The following is a 19693-nucleotide window of genomic DNA, read 5'->3' as shown; positions in this document are numbered from 1 at the left end:
GGCTGCCCTCACTTTGTGCTTTGGGAGTATAAGTCAAGGAGACGTCTTGCCTCTGCTGCCATGTTCTCCTGCCTTTGCCCTTCTTCCTAAGCCTGCAAATAACCTTTCCCTGCAACAGGCCGCACACCACCGCATCTGGAAATCTGAGCTTATATATGATGAAGAAAAATATCTATTGTCTCTGCATGTGTGACATCATTTAGAGAAAATCTTTGAGAAGCTCATTTGTCATTAATTTCCTCTTTTTCTGAAGAACTTTGAGTTTACTCGCGTATTTCATGCTTCACTGCCTCCAAGAGGCAAATGTTGTGCTTTTTCCTTCACTGCATTTATTTGACAGATGTTGTAAAATATGATCCATGTTCTGTTTTAAGCTACACAACAGAAACAGATGAAATTGGCCTCCTACGGCACTGAAGTGCATTAGCCATAATAATCAATTACTTCACTTAAACAGAAGGGTCATTTTGCTCCATAGTGAGCACTTTAAGAATGTTGTTCTGGTAATATTTCTGTACTTTTACGTAATTAAGATTTGAATGCAGGCTGAAATTAAAAAAAGAGAAAACATCCTCTGGATTTCCGATTGTGGCGTTGTGGTTTCATAACAACAACATTATGAAACTCAGCCATCGAAAACCCCAAACACCAGACTGCAATGCCAGTCCCTCCTTCCAAAAACGGAGGGCTTCTTTGTGCACTCACCATTTTGCATAACATTCAGTAATTACACAGGGAGGCATCCATCACAGACGGAGCACACATACCAATTTCTCCATCAACTGTTGCCTCGAGAGAGCAGAGTACAGTGCAGACACGAGAGGCACGACCGCCTCATTACCACCGTCAACTAACGAGTTGATGGCTAATTCTCCTCCTCTTGAATGCCGTCTTTCCTCAGGTTCAGAATCATGCAGCAGCGTCGGCTCATCGTCCAGCTCGCTATCCCGTCCCCAGCTGCCTCTCCCAGTTTCAGCCACGTCCTGGTCCAACATCCCGAGCGCTCCGCTGAGCCACCCGGCCACTGACGCCAGAGGCTCCGGACACCCCGACATGATCAAGAGCGTCCCCTCACAGCCGCCATCTGCTACAGATGCGACAAACTATTATGTGTTGCCGCTGGAAGCCTCAGGGATACCACCCGGCAGCGTTCTGGTCAACCCACACACAGGTGAGGTGATCTTCCACATGAGGGATGGAGGAGTTTCTATTTAAAAATTCCATTTCGCTAAATCAAAAAATCGCAGGAAGGAGTTCTTCCTTGAGGGCGGTGACCCAATCTGCTGCATTAAATAAATCAAAGAACATTTTTCCCAACATACATTTCCCTGTCTTGTAATTTTCGGGTTTACTAATGAATATTTATGACTCTGGGACAGAATTACAGGTTTGGCACGGGGCTGTAGTCGGTTTGTCTGTCAAATTAGTCCTCAGACCAAAGCATGCTGATCAAAATGCATTGAACAGATGGGAGAAATCTGTAAATATTCATTATGCTCCGAACGCACAGTTGTACACTTTTGGGCTGTGAACTGAACTTCAAATGTTGCCAAGGTTGTTAATTCCCGTCGACTCTCCTCCTCTCATGGAACCATGAATGTGTGCGTCTTTCCCGGCCGCGAGAATCACGATCTTCAGAATAATTAGCGTGTGTAACGGCTCACATCCCTGCGGTTTTCTGCTCTCTTCTGAATTTAATTTGACAGGCAAGCCTTTCATCCACCCCGACGGCAGCGCTGTAGTTTATAACCCGGCCACCGTCGGCGCCCCCGCTGCCGGCAGGAACCCACAGCAGGGGAAAACCCCACAGCAGCCAATCCCTGCCCCGACACAGCAACAGCAAACCAATCACCTCCACTCGCAGGTCAGTGGGCGGGACTACGTTTATCTGCAAGATCCTTTCCTCACTCACACTGAATTCATGTTAAGACCAGTGTGTGTGTTTTCTTAACTTTCTCTAACCTCACTGACTTGCTGATGGATGGTTGGAGCCTAATTGACTGTTTATTAAATGCCTCCTAGCGATACATATCTTAGTAACCGTAACTAGGCATGGCCAGCCAGTGTGTAAATACTTTTTTTTTTTAAATTGAGCAAATATTGTTTATCTGCTCTGACATAAGCTGCACTAATTGGCATGCTTACTACCTACAGTAATGACCTAAGGTTAACCTGATCTCACAGTTTTCTTAATGATATTAGCACTAACTGGCTGCACTGCAATACAATACATCTTTGTTTCCATGACAACTACACTGCTTGTAAGGATGCTAACTAGCACAGCTAGCTTTCAGAGTATCATCTATGTAGTAACTAAGTATTTAAAGGTCCGGTGTGTAAGATTTAGGGCGTCTATTGGCAGAATGTGCCAAAGATGGAATATAATATTCAGAACTGTGAAAATGTCAAAATGTGTTTTTAGCTTAGCGTTAGCCTTTTTATTTCTGCTGTGGGAGCGGGTCCTCTTCTACGGGGTCCGCCGCCATGTTTCTACAGTAGCCCAGAAGAGACAAATGAAACGCCGGCGCTCTATATGTGTGTGTGTGTGTGTGTGTTTCATAGCTTTTCTTACACGCTTGGAAGAGGAAAGTGAGGCGAGGGGTATTCATTCGGTTGCAATCTGCCACTAAATCCTGCACACTGCACCTTTTTAAAACAAAACGTCCTAAAACATTAGAAGTCAGCCATGTTAGGCTAACAGTCAGTTGAGGCTCCCACCATTTTTACTAGCACCCTTCGTCCAGTCTCATCTCCTGTCCCTCTGTCCATTTTCTTCTTCCCTTCCCTCCCCAGCCGATCTGTCCTCCTCTCCAGCTGTCCTCTGAGCCTGTCCACAACCCAACGGTCTCGTATCCTCTTCCTCCTCCTCTTCCTCCTTCTCAGTTCCTGCCCGTCTGTCCTAACCAACAGTACACTGTGGTACAGAACCTCTTTTCTTCCATTTTTTTATTATTCTTCCTCCCCTACCTACCCCTCCCTCTCTGCTCCATCTCCTGTCAGACCTGGCTCATTTAAAGTTTATTTATAGACTTTACTCTGAGTAGTTAAATTAAAAAAAACGAAAACTCTGACACAGATGTCCAGAAAGTCCAAAAAATCTGATCAGCTGTCAGGCCAAGGGATTTGATTTTGACTCCAGCCTTCAGACTGAATGTTTGTGCCTTAATTAATTAACTAAAGTGATATATTAAGGATTTAACTGCATTATTTGCTGCCGGAAAAAGAAATTGTGAATTTAGCGAGCGGAGTTTTGTGTCCACATTCAGTGTAGCTGGACGCTTGGATGACCAAGGTTTTTGTTAATGGTATCAAAATCAAGCACAGCACAATCTGACCTCTGCAAACTTCTAAACAGACCTTATTATTCCCCCAATTAACTATTCATTTCTTGTTGGAAAGGTGTATCTAAATCCAGCAGGAGTAACTCCCCACATATATAGATCTTGCATTCACTTAACCTCATTTTTGACCTGGTTTTAGTGAAAGACATGCCTCTGTGACTAATTATGCCTGTGGAAAGTTCCATTAATATTTAATTCATCACCAGATGTTAGCGCTGAATAATCCATGACTGAAAACACTACTTTTCCAACAACATGTCAGAAATGACCTGAACTGGCGTGCAGTGGCGGAGCGGATAAATAGTCGACTTTACACTCTGCTGGTCTCTGCAGACCTGGGTCAGATTTTAAACTCTGTGCATTTGTTTAAAACCTTTTGAGGGAAAGTCAATTTATCACATGTCTTTGATTTAACACGTAGCTTAGAAGTCAGCTGACTGTCCCTGGTGGTTGAGCTGCACTGATCCATATTCTGAGCAGATTTAAGGATTTAAAAAGCTGATATATCTGATTTAGTCAAGAATGTAACACTGAGTTATCTCTCCAGTCCGATGCGCTCAACGCCCAGTTCAGTCACATGACTCTGGCGCAGCAGCAGCCCGGCGACAGCGGGGCTTCAGCTCCGGACGGCCGCCACTATCCCACTGTGTACCACCACCACCCCTCCTCCATGGTACTGCAGGGAGCTCCGCAGCAGCAGCAGCAGCAGGTTACTAGCTACATGGTGGCAGGCCCATCGGGAGGACACCCAGGAGTGCTGCAGGGGCAGGCTGTGGCACTCCAGACCCCGGGCCCCAACCACGCATATCCCAGCTCCACCCCGGGCCCTGCTGCTTTTCACGGGTCGGCACTGAACCAGCAGCTACTACAGCAACACACCTACATCCAACAGCCTGTGCAGCAGGTAGGAACATGGAAACATCTATCCGGCTGTCCACAAGTCTCAGTCATGAGTCACTCCTGCAGCGTTATGACTAATCATTTCTCCTGTTGCTGTGAAGTGCATTGAAATGAGACCGCCGATGTGTCATACAGTCCTTGAGTTGGTGTTAATGTGCCTGTTCCAGATGTCCACGTGTTACTGCTCTTCAGCCCACCACCCCCACTGCTCCAGCCAGCAGCAGCACTACCGGCCTCCCGTCAACCCGCTGTCCTATAACTGCCCTCAGAGCCAAAACCTGCCCCAGCAACAAGGTATGAACGCAGAGGAGCCGTGTTCACTATTGAGCTCGTACATCTTTTAATGAAGTCTGACAAATTCTTTCCGCTCTTGACCCGTGAATGATGTGTGTTCATTCAAGTTTCTGTCAAATTTCTGAAAAATGAGGCCGTAAATGTGACTAAAAGACCTCGGGAGAAGTTAGATTTTTCTTTTTTAAAACGTGGCCTTGTGTGGCTTTTGTCTATTTTACGCTTACAACTTAGCACAATTAATGAAAAATATTGAAAAATGAATCTTAATTTTGCTAAATGACTAAAACACACAAAACGTATTAACCCAAAAGATTTCTAAATGTAGAAACGGGGACGTCGAAAGCCTTTTTAGATCATTTGAAACAGGATTATGCAAACAACGACCTCCTGCGGCCAGGTCGGGGCCCCTCCAGGAGGTGTGTTTTCACAGGGTTAAATCCAGTTCAGACTGGAGTTCTTTGACAGACACACCTGGATGCCGAAAAAAGCAGCAGGTTCCTCCAGATTCCTGTGATGAACCAAAGCTACAACTTATTCCAACACGGCTTTGAAGTCGCTGCGCGTTGGATCTAAAGACAAATCAAAGGCTGTTTTTAATGAATGAGGTCTGCAGCCTCATCCTTTCTCACACACGTCGTCAAGAGCAGAGCTCAGCCTTGCTGCTAAATCAAGTTGTGTTTTATGAATAGATGTTATTAACTTCCAACTTTGAGCTCTTGGATAGCATTTGTCGTTCGTGTGCGTTTCTTCACAAGGGAGCGGCTCCAGTGAAGGACAAATCTTCCTCCCTCTCTGTTTGCTTTTCACAAGTTCACGAGTCGTCTCCTCAGGAGTCATCCACTCGATTATTCAGTTTCTGTCTCTCTTTTTTTTTTTTTTTCCTTTTGCCTTCACCACAGGAGTTGAGATTGTTAGCTCCTGCTTGGTGTTTTTCCACACACACACATAACTGGATATAACGTTGGCACGATTGTGACTTGCACACACACACTGGTGCACACACACACATCTCTGTAAGTGGCTGCGGCACTATTCTGTCATCTGTAGGCTGCAAATGCGGCTTCCCCGCTGGGGACCTGGGGAATAGACAGCGGACAAATGAAGCTGACCTACAAAGGCAAAGGACAGCAATTATTTCTCAGGGAAACTGAAAAAATGACTAGTTCCTCTCCTGTTTTTGCATTAATTAAAGGGAATATATATACAAGAGCAGCGAAAGGTGAAGATGCTGTGGCACACGTAATAAATAAGTTATCAGTGGAAATCCTCAGATGGCCCAGTCAGCGTCCACGGAGGACAAATGTTTCCATCACTTGCATCAGTCACTCATCACCACGGGGCTCCAGCGTCAGTCATGGTCATTCTGGGAAAGCAGCTTGTATTATCGGCGAAGGTGTTGAAGGATTTGTCTTGAAATCGGCACTATTTTCTAGACATTTCCAGACAAAACACTTTAAAGAGGAGTAGATTCAGCACGTTAGTCGATAATGAAAATCAGTCACGACCCAAACGATGCTGCCAAAGATGGCAAAGCGCACTTTCAATCAAAGACTTTTTTTTAATAAAGCAGGCTAAGACGATGGACCCTGCAGTATCTCTTACAGGTCAAATGAGGCAGGGACACTGTCCTAAGTCTGTCCTCAAACCGAAGAGGAAGCGCTCTGAGCCTGAGAGGCGGGATGCGGGGCCGGGACGCTGTCTGAGAGGCCTCTATGAATCTCACAGTGAACCGGTCTCTTTTTCAGCCCCTCACTCCTCCTCACCCTGCAACAGAGAAAAACCTAACACACCTAAAGCAACAAGAAAACGCAGGACGACAAAATGGAAAGAGGACGAGTGGGGACACTTGCACAATACAGGGAAAGAAGTTAAGAAGTCACAATCGTCCCCAAACTGCTGCCTGCTGGAATGGAATAAAACAGGGGTGCGTTTGGTATTACGGTCATTTCATGCTTGGTTTGTTAGTGAAGGTGGGGAGACGAGGGTGGATAAAAATAGGCCTCCCCCTCTGTGTTCCTCGTGGAACACTTTCATTGTCTAGTTGTACTTTGCTCCCAGGGCGGCAGACTGTAAAGACACCTTCACAAAAGGACGTCCTCTCCTTTGTCACTCGGATTACCGTGCGCGCGCGTGTCACGAGGGACAGTATTTTCAAATGTCTCTTTTTGTCACCTTGACATTTAGGTGTCTTGATTCGCTGGCCGCCCCCCCTTTTCCCCTCCGGCTAGGAATAAAGTGCCGCCATTTTAGGCCATTCAGAAAATGGACGTATCCGTGTGACTTTGTGTCGTCTTTTGGGTGTCATTCGCCCGGGGCGCTCTAAATGGCTTTTTAACAAGCGCTGTAGAAATGTGATCCCATTTTCTGTGTACCCCCCCCACCCAACTTAATCACTCGCTCAAGTGGAAGTTTGTTTTATTTTGTCGAAGTGGCTCGAGTCGCTCAGGTTGCCGGGTTCAGGCCACCGCAGGCTAAATCAAATTTATTGACTTTCTCATTTATTCCGAGTGCCTCAAACCTGCTTAGCTGCAACAGCTCAACTCCCCGAGCCCCGGCGTCCACTCTCCTTCTGATGACAAGCGCATTTCTCTTTAAAATCTATAAAATCTTCAGCTACTTTCCTTGTAAAAAATAAATAAAATAAAATCTTGATAACCGAGCTCGTCTCCTGGCTACATTTCGCAGCAATCCTGAATATTAATCTCAGCGCTATCATCGCCGCGTCTCTTTTCATTCGGTCACAGCGCTTTTTTTTTTTTTTTCTTCTCTCATTTCGCCTCAGTGCACCAAGCCGTGATGCCAAACCCAGCGTCCAGCTACCAGACCATAGTGGGCGTGCAGCCAACACCCAACCTCGCTCTCACTGGCAACCAGCAAAGCAATATGGGCAGCCAGATGCAAGGCATGATGGTCCAGTACCCTCCAATGCAGTCTTATCAGGTATTGTGATGATGACATGTGTCCCCAAGACGAAGCATAAGACAAGAGCTCTTAAAACTCTGAGTGTCCAGTTATCCAGCTCAGAAAATAAATATCTATTTGTGTTTTTTCGTGTGTCACAAACCTTTTTTAAAAATGATCTGGATCTGTGCTGTAAATCTGTGTTTTTTTTTTTTGCAGCAGGTTTCGATGCCACAGCAGACGTACCAGCAGCCAGTGTTTGTGTCCTGTCAGCCAGGACAGGGAGCAGCGGTGGCTGTGGCTGGCATGCAGCCCTGCTACAGCCTGCTCCCCCCTAACCAGCACACCACCATGAGGTACCGGCTTTGCTCCGCACATGTTCACATTCAATTTTCGCTCTCCAAAACAACACTTTATACACACACACACGCACACACACATCAATACTCTGATATATGATATATGGGAGTAATTAGTTCATATTGAACATGAAGATGATATTTTTAATAACCCTGCTCACATCGATCCATTTAATAATCACATAAAGGCCTAAAGGAGCTAAAATCGCGTTTTTTTTTCTGCGCGCGAGTAAACTTCCTCTGATTTATGTTCATCGTATTTTAATCGCTGAAGCGGCTTGAATTAGGTTTAGATGAAATTATTAGCTCGCACGTCGGTGTACTCTGTCCCAGAAACCGATTTGCAGGTAGCGAAGGTGCCTCTTATTTATAGACCTACCAGGCCTGATGAGTGAATCCCCAAAGCAGCTCGGAGCCAAGGTCATCTTTGTTCACCGTGGGGGGAGAGGAAAAAAAATGAGGTTATTACGGCGATGCTTTCAGTGAACCGGGTGTTCATATAGCTGATGAATGTCGACTCTGACGCCCTCTCAAAGAGCTTTAGTCTTTTTCCTCCATTACTCTGCCGGCGTGGAGTAGTGCGGATTCGTCGTGCTCTCTCTCTCATTATAAGTTGATTGATAGAACTAGTTCACAGAAAGCAAAACATGTAATTAGTTTCTACCTCCATGGACCCAATCAATCTGGATACTGGTGAGTGTAGCACCACTGGGACCCGTTGTGCACGCCCGCGTATACATAACAAACACCAGACGTCCACGCCGCCGCCGCGTATGCAGTCATCACCTGCACAAGAACAATGCAGAGACACGCACATATTGCGAGGAGAGGTCACTCTCTCATTGTCCCAGCTGTAAAATGAGGCTGCGTTAGTAGGGCAGTCAGTGTGGAAATGATTTATGCGGCAGTGTCGGAGCGGCTCAGTCTTCTCCCACGAGAGCCCGACTGTCCACCTGCAGCCTGCTTCTTTTTTCTTTTCTTTTTTTTTCCACCAGCTGTACGCCGAGTCCCTGCAGGCAGGTTGCTTACAGAGCAGAGCGCAGCCACTTCTACAGATGGACTTGAAAGTGAAATTTCAGATTTAATACCCCCCAACTGCAGCGTTAAGATCTCTGAGCTCCTGGAGATTTCCGTCTGTGCAGGTTTAAGGAGTGATTTTTAAGACGTACTTAGGTGTGAGCGTGATATTGGACGTCTTTATCTTCAGACGGTGACAGATTTGGCCACATTTAAACCTCACACAGGCTATCTTTTGACTATTTGATTAATAAATCATCAGAGCAGTTGCTGGATAATTTTGCAGCTCTAATTGTTGTGTATTGCTCGGAAATTCGGATAGAAACGTGACGTAAATTTCAGTTCATGCACGTGGTAAGTCTTGGCTTGCTCTCTGTCGTTCACAGTTCTACAGTGAGTTTCCTGCCCGCCCAGATGATGGAGCAGCTCCAGTTTCCTCAGACCTCGTCCCCCTGCGTCTCCCAGCAGCACCCAGGCCAGCAGTACGCAGGTACGCCAATCTGCAGCAGGGTCACGCAGTAAAACCCCGAATATTCACTCTTCAGTCTCTGACATTAGCCGCCCTGGAGATTCCCCATCAGCGCCGGCGCTCCGACATTCTTTATTTTTCCTCATCTCTCAGTGTCAATAACCGCAGAATGTATTCCACCATAGCCACAACTCGGGGCTCCTTAATGAAATAATCTTCCCTGGGTTTACTCTGCCATTGTATGTGCGTCGGACGCGTGATTAGATTTACACTCCGGATTTTCAAAATGAAAAAGAGTGAGGCGTGCTGATGACGGCTCCCTGGAGGTCCGGATAAGTGAAAGTGATTTGCACATCCACCTTTTCCTCCGGAAGCCGGTGCCCAGATTAAACAGCTAGTCGGGGCGACCACTGCAAATGTTCTGTCGACAACAACTCGGTCAAAATCACTGAAGCATCTCCAGTGTGAGTTATGCTCGGATATTATCTCAGTACAAGCATTATTATAGTTTGGCACGATTAAATCTAATATTCTAAGGGAAAAATATTCCGAATTACGCTCCTAAATGAAGATTCTCTGCTTGATTTATCATGATTTCAATGAAGTGTGTCTTCCATGTATGACAGCAGCAGTGTGTCTGAATATAAAAACACTTTAAAGGGATAGAAATCAGCATAATAACCCGTCTTTTCATGTACCGCCTATTTTCTATTGGCCTTTGGAGGGCTCACACAATCTCTGTCCAGAGGCCCAGGTGGGGCAGTCTCCTTTACTAATGACCTTTATTATTCATGTCTGATTATTATGAGAGAGCAATGGAGGGAGCCATCACTTCCAGCCCGTCAGTAATGAGGTCAGTTGAAGGTCTCGCCTTCGACGGCCTTACCTACAGCGTCACCAGTAAACATTTTTAATTGGCTAGGCCGGGGCCAGAAATAATCTGCAGATTACGTCCCAATATCCTTTGTCCTTGCTACTGTTGTTGGGTAATAATTCATAAATCAACACTGGCGTCGGGATTTGCAGAGTTTGCAGTGTTATGTCCACTTAATGTGAGCTTTATGTAAACAGAAATTAATTAGATGAAAGTATATTGTTTGTTTTTTTTTTTTTTTTTTGCTCGTTAACCTGAGATTGTTCTTTTTTTTTTTAAGTCACATCAGTCACGTTCATGCGTCACAAACTAATAAGGTAATTGGATCTCCCGGATCATCGCAGGAGGATTTAGCAGGAAAAGGGAATGGAGTCTGTTATTGCCACTATGCATGTGCCCTTATAATGAAGGCACTTAAAAACTAATTGCTCAGCAGCTAACGGTGTTTCACTGATGAGGAACAAAAGTGCTGCAAAAGAGCTTTTTGGGGGGCGAAAACACATTTAGTCTGTCAGTTTACCCTGCTGCATAAATGATGAGTTCATGTGATGAATTCAATAAAAGAAAAGAAGTGTTTCACCACGTCTGCATGACCTGATTCGCCTCCTGTCGACGCCGTATTTTCAATTCCAGCTCGTGTGTTTTGTTCTTTTTTTAAACTTGTGCAGGGTTGTTACCCCCGGGCCCCGGCAGCGGCATGGTGATGCTGCAAATGACAGGACCCCCCTGCCAGCAGCCCCGGGCTCCCTCCCCCTGCCAGCGGAAACAGCCCAACCACAAACACCCGGGCGCCGAGCACCAGCGCGGCCGCAGGCCTGCCGAGCTCCCGCCGCCTCCAGACAACACCCAGGTACAAACGCTGCCCGAGTGCAGACGAGAAAAAATAAAATGACGTTATGGTTTAGAAAAGAGGATTTGACTTCACAACAAATTGAATTATAAATTTGCTCGTGTATTGTCTGCCACACAGGACAATGCAGCATGTGTTAAGACAGTTAAGACGGTCACAAGAAAGCAATTTGAAAGCCAATTTAGTTTGGTTGTCTGAGCCTGACAATGACGCCAGAATTGTCCCCTGGAGCCAAACCCGGCCTCCCCGGCTCTCCAGGCAGGTTAAATGTCGTAGTAAATAGGCTCTGCAAATGAAGTCAACGCCGGCGTAGCCTGAAAATGAGGAGAAAATAGTCCTTAGCGTTAGGGTGTAATGGTACATTAGGGGGACTAATGTGGATGGAATGGTACATTAAAGCAACAACTTGAACAACACAATGACTTTTTCCAAAAAGAGAAATAACTGGTTGCTGTCTTTTTGAATGAAAGTGTTTGTGTTCCTCCCCGTAATCTCTCACCGCACCGCCGGTGTGTTGTGTGTAGAGCAGCTTGCACTCGTCTCCGGCACTCACTCCCTTGCCAGGCCAGCCGCCCAGCGTCAAGGGCCTCCCATCAGGCATCTCGTCCATCCCTGTCATGGCCCACCACCCGCACCACCCCCACCCGCAGCTCCCTACAGCCTTCTGCCACAGTGGACAAGGTCAGAGACGCACGCGGGCGGTTCACTCGCACTCACAGAGCAGTAGAATAAACACAGCGGGCTCCAACTTCTGCAGGCTCAGTGGTACATTTCAAGCAGAAGAAAAAAAAATCTTATGCAAGCCTGTTAATTATACTTAGTGAAGTTAATCAATCGAAAAATTGGAGCAGGTCATTTCTGATTGGCTGTCCAGCCTGATTGCAGTGGGAGAATGATAAGCAGCCACATGAATAGTTTCTGTTGTTTTGGTTACATAGTTTTATGAACCTTTAAAAAAAAAAAAAAAAAAAAAAAAAAATTTGTTAAGTTAGTTTGGACTTTGATTAGCTTGCAACATTGTTGGTAGCTAGTTAGCTCGTTAGTCGTCTAACTTTATAATCTGACTTTCATGTTCCCATAAATATTTTAACTCAGTCGTAAAAGTGCCCGTAAAATCTTTTAAGTGTACGTCCTGAATTGAGTTTAATATTTAAATAGCTAACCAACTTAATAGTTACCATTAGCAACCTAATAGCATGCTAGCAGAGCATAGCAGAGATTTGGCACTCTGTCCAACAAATGTGTGATATTATTTCTATATTTTCTAATTTAGAGGCACGGTTTAACGACCTTAATCATTAACAACGAGCATAGTTAGCTGGTGCTTGTCTGGCAGGAGGTAGCTACCAAAAGAGCTAGGCTGCAAGCTAATAAAAGTGCAGACTAACTTACAAATTAAATTTCATAAAAATTCATAAGGCTAAGTATGTAACCAATCGTGTACGAACTATCTGAGAGAGGCTGCGCTTTGCCTGTTCACCTCTCACTTCCTTAGCAACCAATGTTCCTGTATCAGATTTGAGCAAATCAATCGCTCGGAATATATTTTAGTTTGCTCAAATTAAATTATTTATTGTGTTGTACTCAATTGTATTATTTATAATTTCTACACAAAATAGAATTCTCTAAATGTCCCATTGTTCACAGGACTGTGGCACAAATACAACTTTCATTAATGTATTTTTTTTTTTGTTTCTGCTGATGTTAAAATTCAGATTTTGTGTCTGTGACTTTTAGGTGAAGCGCACTACTCTCTACTGGGCCAGCCTCTGCAGTACAAACCCTCCATCAGACCTCCGCTGATTCATGCTGCCCACATGATGGCCAAACACCAGGTCAGACCCTCTAACACTCAGCGTGTTAGACTCGAAGTTATCGCTGATAAAAGTTCTTTTCTGAACTTGCAGTAGTAAAGTTCTTCCTCTTTGTCAAAATATGTTGTCCGTGTATTCAGAGAGTGCCTAAAACCAGTACGCAAATAATCTTCAGGATTTATGTTGGATGTCAGATTTCAGGTCAGCGAACATCCCTCGCTGCCTTGCACGAATAACCTAACGCTCGTCCTCTTGTCTCCTCAGGGTCCACTGGGGGTTTGGCGTAGCGGTCACGGGAGGAAGGCCAGCAGAAAACCTCTGTCTTCAGATCTCAGTGTAGGTGAAGCAGGTAATAGGAAGTCCAGAGGGAGGCTTGAGTTTAGCGAACCTCATTTAACAGCAGTCATGACCGAAATTTGACCTTCCCCCTCCACAGAGAGAATGTAGATCTTGTACGTTATGAAGTTATTTCGATTATTCAGGCGAGCAGCTTCTGAAAACCTGCAGTCCTGCGTGAAACATCAATCAGAAAAAGAAAAAAACCCGTGTTCAGATTCATCACCTGATACAGCCAGCTGCTGTGTAGCCTATTTAGCAGATTAACTGAAATAACATTAGGTTTTTATTGTGTCAAAATCTGTTTGCTGCAGCTGTAGAGAAAGCGTGTGTGTTTGTGATCGTAAGCAGAATAAATTACAGACAGGGCAGAATTCACACCTGGCAGTGGAACCTGCAGCCCCGGCGGTATTGTGCCGAAAGAAATATGCTGATGATTTCAAATATGGCGGCGTATTTTTCTTTCCCCCCTTTTTTTTTTTTTTGCACTCGCTGAGATTTTTTTTTTCACATTATTCAGGCGCTCTTGTCAACAATCCCACTTGTGCAATCAACAAGGAGGGTTCAACATCACATCAGCCTCTAAAATGTCACGCTTTGTGGAATCAAGAAACACTTATTTTTCTAGACGTGCATTTTCGACAAAGAAACATTAGAAACGCCAAATTTAACTATTTTGCTCGAGCGCACGGCAAAATTCGACTGTCCCTCCACCTAAAGCTTTAAAGCTGACAGCAGCAGTTTATGAAGCCTCCCGATGGTGCAGGTCAGATTTTTCTTTTCACCCATGACAGTTGTTTTATTTACTGGCTCCGCCGCTCACAGTGCTGTCTGTGTGTGTCTGCAGTGAGCAGTCAGATCCTGGAAGTGACAGATCCTCCGGAGGGGATCAGCTGTACAGACTCCCACCACCTCCTGGCAGAGCTCTGCAAAGGAGGCAAATTGATCCAGCGGCTGTCGGACCATCAGCCCGGGCTGTGCAACACAACCAGAGACGCTCCCAGCAGAGACCTGGCCTCATCATACTCCATCTTCGCCATGCTACCCTCCAGATTTGCTGCCCCGAGCGCCGCGCTCCACAACAGCGGCCCCCAGGCCCCCTTTAAACTCCGAACTAGTACCAGACACAAAGGGGGAGCTGTGTGACTCGGACAAAGCCGGCTCATAGCTGCTAAGATCTCGGTGCACCTAAGGTGCGCCACATGAACGCACATCAAACCACCTGCCTCTGCTGCCTCAGTCTGGACTGTCTCGGTTTTAGTCCAAGACTCTGTCCAAATCAAAAAGCCGTATCAAATGTTTGAAGAATGAATGTTCACTTTTATTTAGTTTTAGTTAGTTTTATCATTTTTCTGGCCAACAGGTCTGTGCAGGGTGGAAACTGAGCACCACCTAGCAGTTTGGTTTTGTTTGTGAGATGCGTCCGTGGCTACTGAGCTCAACTCGAGGCCCCCTCTCTCCTGCCCCCCTTTCTATTATAAAAGTCTAGTTTGCTGTTCAAAGTGTTTGGAGAGCTTTTTGGGATTCGTTCGCCAGCTGTTAGTGACTCCACTGTGGCTCTTTTAAATAGCAGGTGTATGAGTACGTACACATAATCTCACATGATTTCTGGTTCAACAATGTTTTTGTACCGGACTTTTTCTGAAAATTAGACATATGAAATTGGGTCTCTGTTCCACATCAAACTAAGCGTTCATATCAAAACAAGTGTTTTATTTTAATACTTATTAAATACGTCCATCGTGTGTCCTAGCTTGATCTTGATATCCACAAGATTGGGTTTCTTCTCTCGTTTGACATGCTCCCAACAGTAACACGCAGCGGCACTTGTACAATGTGAGCCCATACAATAATAAACACTGAATAATAGATATACTACCTGAATTATTTAAAGTCACTTTTATACACAGTGAATGTTGGATTTGCACTGAAGTGATGGAGATGGAGATTGATTGGTATCGGACAGGGCCTGGATTTTCTTTTATTAACCCCCCCCCCCTCGTACCTGTTTGTTGCACTCGGCCAGGCCATTTTCTTTTATATTTAATTAAAAATGTTTATATGCACAAGAAAAATGCAATCGAGTTTGTCACCCTACTTGGCTTCTCTTTTTTTTCTTTTTGTTTTGTGTGAATCATGAGAGGTGTTCTGTGTCTGGTGTGGCGTTTTTCTTTTCGTTTATTTCTTTTTCTCTCTTTTTGGTTTGACTCTAATAAATGTTTGCACCACACGTGTTGACATAACTTTTTCCAAGCTAAAAATCAAACCGGCAAACTATTAAATGTTTCCTCGGAGCAAGCTGTTCCTTATGTGTGTGTGTGTGGAGAGAAGAGAGAGGGAAGGAGGGAGAAAAAAAAGGAACAAATGAAGCAACTCTTTGGGAAATGTTTCCACATAGTTTGTTTCTCTGCCTGTTGGGCATTGCAGAGATATTTGCTCTGTTAGCAGCTTCATTCCAGCTGCATAAATTAGCCATTTTGAATGAACCCTCTTGTAAAGAAACAGTGACACCCAGCGGACAGACGCCGCCACTGCAGCCTTGTACCCTGTAGGCGTACAGTGAAAGCGAAACAGAAACATAACTGTTAAGCTCGTTTGTGTGTAGCAACGGAGTGTAGGGGGGAAAAAACGCGGGCTACAGCAGACATGTTTATCAGCTAGTCTCGTCTTCAAACATCATGGAGACCTGCAAGAAGGGAAGGAGGACGGTGGTCGTGTCCGGCGTGCCCGACGTGTTGCCCGTCAGCCGCATGATTGACAAGCTAACCATTCACTTCCAGAGCCGCAGGAGGAGTCACGGAGGGGACGTCGAGGTGGTCACCTATCCCACCAACATGGACGGTGTGGCGTTTGTCAGCTTTGACGAAGCTGCAGGTAAATGGACAGGTTGTAGCTAAAGGCCGGCTACGAGCTAAAAGTAGTAGTAGTAGTAGTGTGGTCTAGTTAAAGTTAATAAACTGCTTATTGTTACAACACTTAATTTAAACATGGGGTTAACTTCCTTAGGTAGACTATTTTAAAGTTAACTTGTTTGTTCCTCTCATGTACCAACTTTACTAGTACATTACAGCCACACAGCTAAGTGTAAAAGTCACTGGGTACTATTGTGAAGGTCCACACACCATGAAGACTTCAAACCATCTGTACCAGGTGTGTCTAAACTTCTTTTAAAGAAGGCCAGATTTGACAATGTGAAGATGTCCAGTGGCCAATGCTAACATTTTAAAACAATAAGTTACATACAGATGTAATGGAACAGTTTTATTTTGATTGCCAATGACAATGTAACCAAGTCTAAACCAATCAGGTGTGAACAAATCTAAAAACCAGTTTTTCCTTTCTTTCACATCTGGTGTCAGATAACACAGAATAAACTCTACGCACTGCGTTAAACTTGCATGAAGTTGATACAGATCTGAACCTCATGTTCGTTCTAAACATGACTTATTATGAGTAATGCAAAGTCTGTTAACATTTAAGTTTAAAACGTATCACTCTTGCTCTTGTCTTTAACAAAATCATCCAGAAAGTAATATTTTGTGTCACATCTACAGATATATAACACCAGCATCTTCCAGCAGTACAGTGTCTGACAATCCTAGCAGGCCATGAATAATATATTCTAAAAATTAAGCTTCGGGCCACATGAAACCTGACCGCAGGCCATATTTTGGACATCCCTGATCTAGATATTAAGAATATTGACAGTAAAAAAGATTTTAAGCAGTTTAAAATTGTGCCTCTTTTTCCTAACAAACAAAGATGGCTGCAGGAGATTACATATCCCTTATCTCAGTTTAAATGAGTCATAAAGGTGGCTAATATTTTTGTTCTTCTTTCATAAAAAAAATAAATATCATATATTCCATCTACCTGAATCAACACACACAGTGGCAAACTGAGAAATGGATTTTAAAATTTGCTTTGGCGTGCAACAGACGGAGCATTTTTCCATCCAGATGGCCAGAAGCTTCTGGGGTTTTTCAAACATGGTCAACTATTTATTCCTCAGAAACTGGCAATTAATGTAATAGTAATATGTGAGAGGCACAAACGTTATCAGTGAATTGTCATGAACCAACTACTGTACGCAATCCACCCACAGTCGTCGTTAAACACATCTGTTTTATGCAATAATTGGTTCCCATGGGAACCACTTATACTGAGAGGTGAAGTATGTATCAAACCTTTATTTACATGAAGTGCCACCTGGATGTAGACATAGATATATGGATGTAGCTGATGAATGGTTTATTGTGTCATAGTATCACAGTTGCCGACATCAGGCCGGTAGATTGAGTAGCGTTTGGCTTTGTGCACTCTCTGTGACAAACATCATTATAATGTTGACATGGGTAGAAACCGTAGCAGAACATTGCGGTACTCTTGGCAGATGCAGAGAATGTGGTGCGAAAGGACCAACACAAAATGGCGGACGACGAGTTTCCTGAAGAGTACGTTCTCACGGTGTTCCCGTTCACCAGAGATGTAAGTATGACCATCTCCTATGCTGAGTCGTATATCTTTATATCAGAATTTTGATCACCAAGCAATTCAAGACACTGATTCGAGAATGTTTTTGTGCTGCAGGTGTTCTTCTTTGTTACCAATGCTCTGGTCGACCTCTCAGAATTCGGCAGAGATCAAGAGTCGCTGATTCAGAGTCTGCGGTCAGCTCACAGGTCGCTGCATTTCCAGCCTGTACTCAAGCGAAGGAGAGTTGTAATCCAGGGGCCATTCTCTGCCGTCCAGGCCCTGAGAGGGGACCTCAAACGCAGGAGCAGCCAACTTAAATCTTCAGTCTCAGCTCCAACTGCTGCCATCAAACTAAGAGAAACTCCTTTTAATCCAGAGGTAATATCTCATCACGAGGTTGTCAGCTCTGTAAGCCGCAGTCGTTCTAAAGCTAAGCTCGAGCCAGCAAGCTCAAACAGCTTATCAACACCGCTGCAGACCACAGGCGAGGCAACTCAAGTCCAAGCCTCGCTCTCAAATGCAAAAACTCAAATCACTTCCCCGATACAAAAAGTTTCCTGTGGGAGTATGGCTGTAGGGAGCTTTTGCGACACAGACAATGCTGACGAGGAGCAGGGAGCTCGGTCCAGGCTCCAAATGCCCACAGAATATAGAACAGAGTGGGCAAAGGCCAACCCCAGACTAGTGTTGGGAGAGGAGATCAATGCAGGAATTAAATCTTCCTTATCAGGTCTGGACCTCGGTGCAGAGAAAATAACAGAAAAACAACCCAGAAAGGACAACACTTCACAAAAAAACACCAGACCAGACAGGTCAGCAACCAAGGACAGAGGAGAGATTCATTTGGACTTCCATTACAGAGAATCAGATCAGAGCAGCTCAGCCGTCACCGCTAAGCTTCTCCAGACCGCACTTAAAGATGTCTTGCAGTCCTCCGAGAGCATTACCAAGGATACAGGAGAGCTGTCTGCAGTCTGTCCAGATCTGGAGAATTCGTCCATCTGGGTTGACTCATACACATTCGAATACATAAAAAAATATGACAAGACATATTTGGACATGTGCTTGAGAGGTCTTGATGCGTCCGTTGAGCGCGCTGAAGGAACTGACCTCACACGGATATCATTGACTGAGAAGCAAGCACCCAAGACGGGCTCAAGGATCCAGCAGACCTTGATAAAACTCAGCACGTTGGTGGAGTGGTGGATGTCAAGGTTAAGAGTTAATCAGATTGACTATGACGAGAGGGAGTACCCTGACAAACAGAAACTGAGTCAGATCTGTGACGATGAGAACTCTGTGTCCAGAGACGTTCTATACGTGTTCGAAGATGCTTGCATAAAAGTGATCGGCCCTTCATTTTCTAGTCACATGTTCTCTAAGAGTGTCGAAGATAGAATTGGTAAAGACAAATCCCTGAGAAAGTAATAGATGAAGAAAAACATGAGTGTAGTTCTATCACCGGCCACAGGGTGGTGCCGTTGTGTTGTTTGTTGTCTTCACATAGCTTGAATTTGTAGTACCTTAGGTACAGTGTTTGATTCCTGTGTCCCACATTCCATATACATGAAGAATACTGTATCTGCATCAGGTTTTTTTATCTGTTTTAATTAAATAAAAATAAACATTTTCCAATGCTTTTTCTTTGTTTCTATGGAGACGCTTCCCCTTTTTATGCATGGATTAATAATTAGGCCTTCAGACAGCAGGTCTTAATCCAAACGATGTTCTCACAGCAGTCGGGATAAGTCTTAATTAACCTTCTCGCATCTTAATTACAAAAGATAGGCCTTTAATTAAAAACAAAAAATGACAGATGCCAACCTGTCTCACATAATCACATCTTACTATTCTCTAGTCTGGAGATTCTTTAATTATTATTTGTCGCTACGTGAACCTGAGACATTTTTGTTAAACTGAAGTGGAGTCTATTTCTTGGCAGATGGATGGGGGAAAAATTACCGGTACCAAATTTAATTTAATGGTGGTAAAAGTCTCAGTGCATCCGTGCTGAAAGATTCATGTTTCCACATCACACTTTAAGTTGTATTTTGAACAATGA

The 19693-nt window shown here is 44.5% G+C and overlaps 2 protein-coding genes across 10 annotated transcripts in view; both read left to right on the top strand.

Annotated features, from left to right (window-relative positions):
• r3hdm1 (R3H domain containing 1) overlaps positions 1-15235 on the top strand; it is a 40705-nt gene extending 25470 nt beyond the window's left edge. For 5 of the 9 annotated variants that reach the window (XM_019255518.2, XM_019255520.2, XM_027291656.1 and 2 more), the window contains 13 exons: positions 902-1171; positions 1707-1864; positions 2794-2919; positions 3889-4245; positions 4409-4535; positions 7318-7475; positions 7656-7792; positions 9199-9302; positions 10824-11005; positions 11530-11686; positions 12743-12840; positions 13084-13168; positions 14003-15235. In XM_019255518.2, coding sequence (XP_019111063.1) covers positions 902-1171; positions 1707-1864; positions 2794-2919; positions 3889-4245; positions 4409-4535; positions 7318-7475; positions 7656-7792; positions 9199-9302; positions 10824-11005; positions 11530-11686; positions 12743-12840; positions 13084-13168; positions 14003-14301 — 2258 coding nt within the window. In that variant the 3' untranslated portion in view covers positions 14302-15235. Of the gene's footprint in view, positions 1-901; positions 1172-1706; positions 1865-2793; positions 2920-3888; positions 4246-4408; positions 4536-7317; positions 7476-7655; positions 7793-9198; positions 9303-10823; positions 11006-11529; positions 11687-12742; positions 12841-13083; positions 13169-14002 lie in introns of those variants that run through there. The other 4 variants (XM_019255519.2, XM_019255524.2, XM_019255523.2 and 1 more) reach the window with 4 other exon arrangements.
• A 243-nt stretch (positions 15236-15478) lies between these two features.
• On the top strand, positions 15479-19256 carry rbm43 (RNA binding motif protein 43). Its single transcript, XM_010738937.3, has 3 exons — positions 15479-16029; positions 17549-17643; positions 17746-19256. The coding sequence occupies exons 1-3, from the start codon at positions 15834-15836 to the stop codon at positions 19057-19059; spliced, it is 1605 nt and encodes a 534-aa protein (XP_010737239.2). The 5' UTR covers positions 15479-15833; the 3' UTR covers positions 19060-19256.
• Positions 19257-19693: the final 437 nt, after the last annotated feature.

Source organism: Larimichthys crocea, chromosome XIX (genome assembly GCF_000972845.2).
Source record: "Larimichthys crocea isolate SSNF chromosome XIX, L_crocea_2.0, whole genome shotgun sequence".
NCBI lineage: Eukaryota > Metazoa > Chordata > Actinopteri > Sciaenidae > Larimichthys > Larimichthys crocea.
The sequence above is the reverse complement of the archived record's forward strand: the minus strand, read 5'-3'. Positions and strand labels throughout refer to the sequence as shown.

Coding starts and splice junctions, on each gene's coding strand:
- rbm43 (XM_010738937.3), top strand. CDS start 15,834: ATGGAGACCTGCAAGAAGGGAAGGAGGACGGTGGTCGTGTCCGGCGTG. Junction 16,030..17,548: donor CAGCTTTGACGAAGCTGCAG/GTAAATGGACAG, acceptor TACTCTTGGCAG/ATGCAGAGAATGTGGTGCGA. Junction 17,644..17,745: donor TGTTCCCGTTCACCAGAGAT/GTAAGTATGACC, acceptor TTTGTGCTGCAG/GTGTTCTTCTTTGTTACCAA.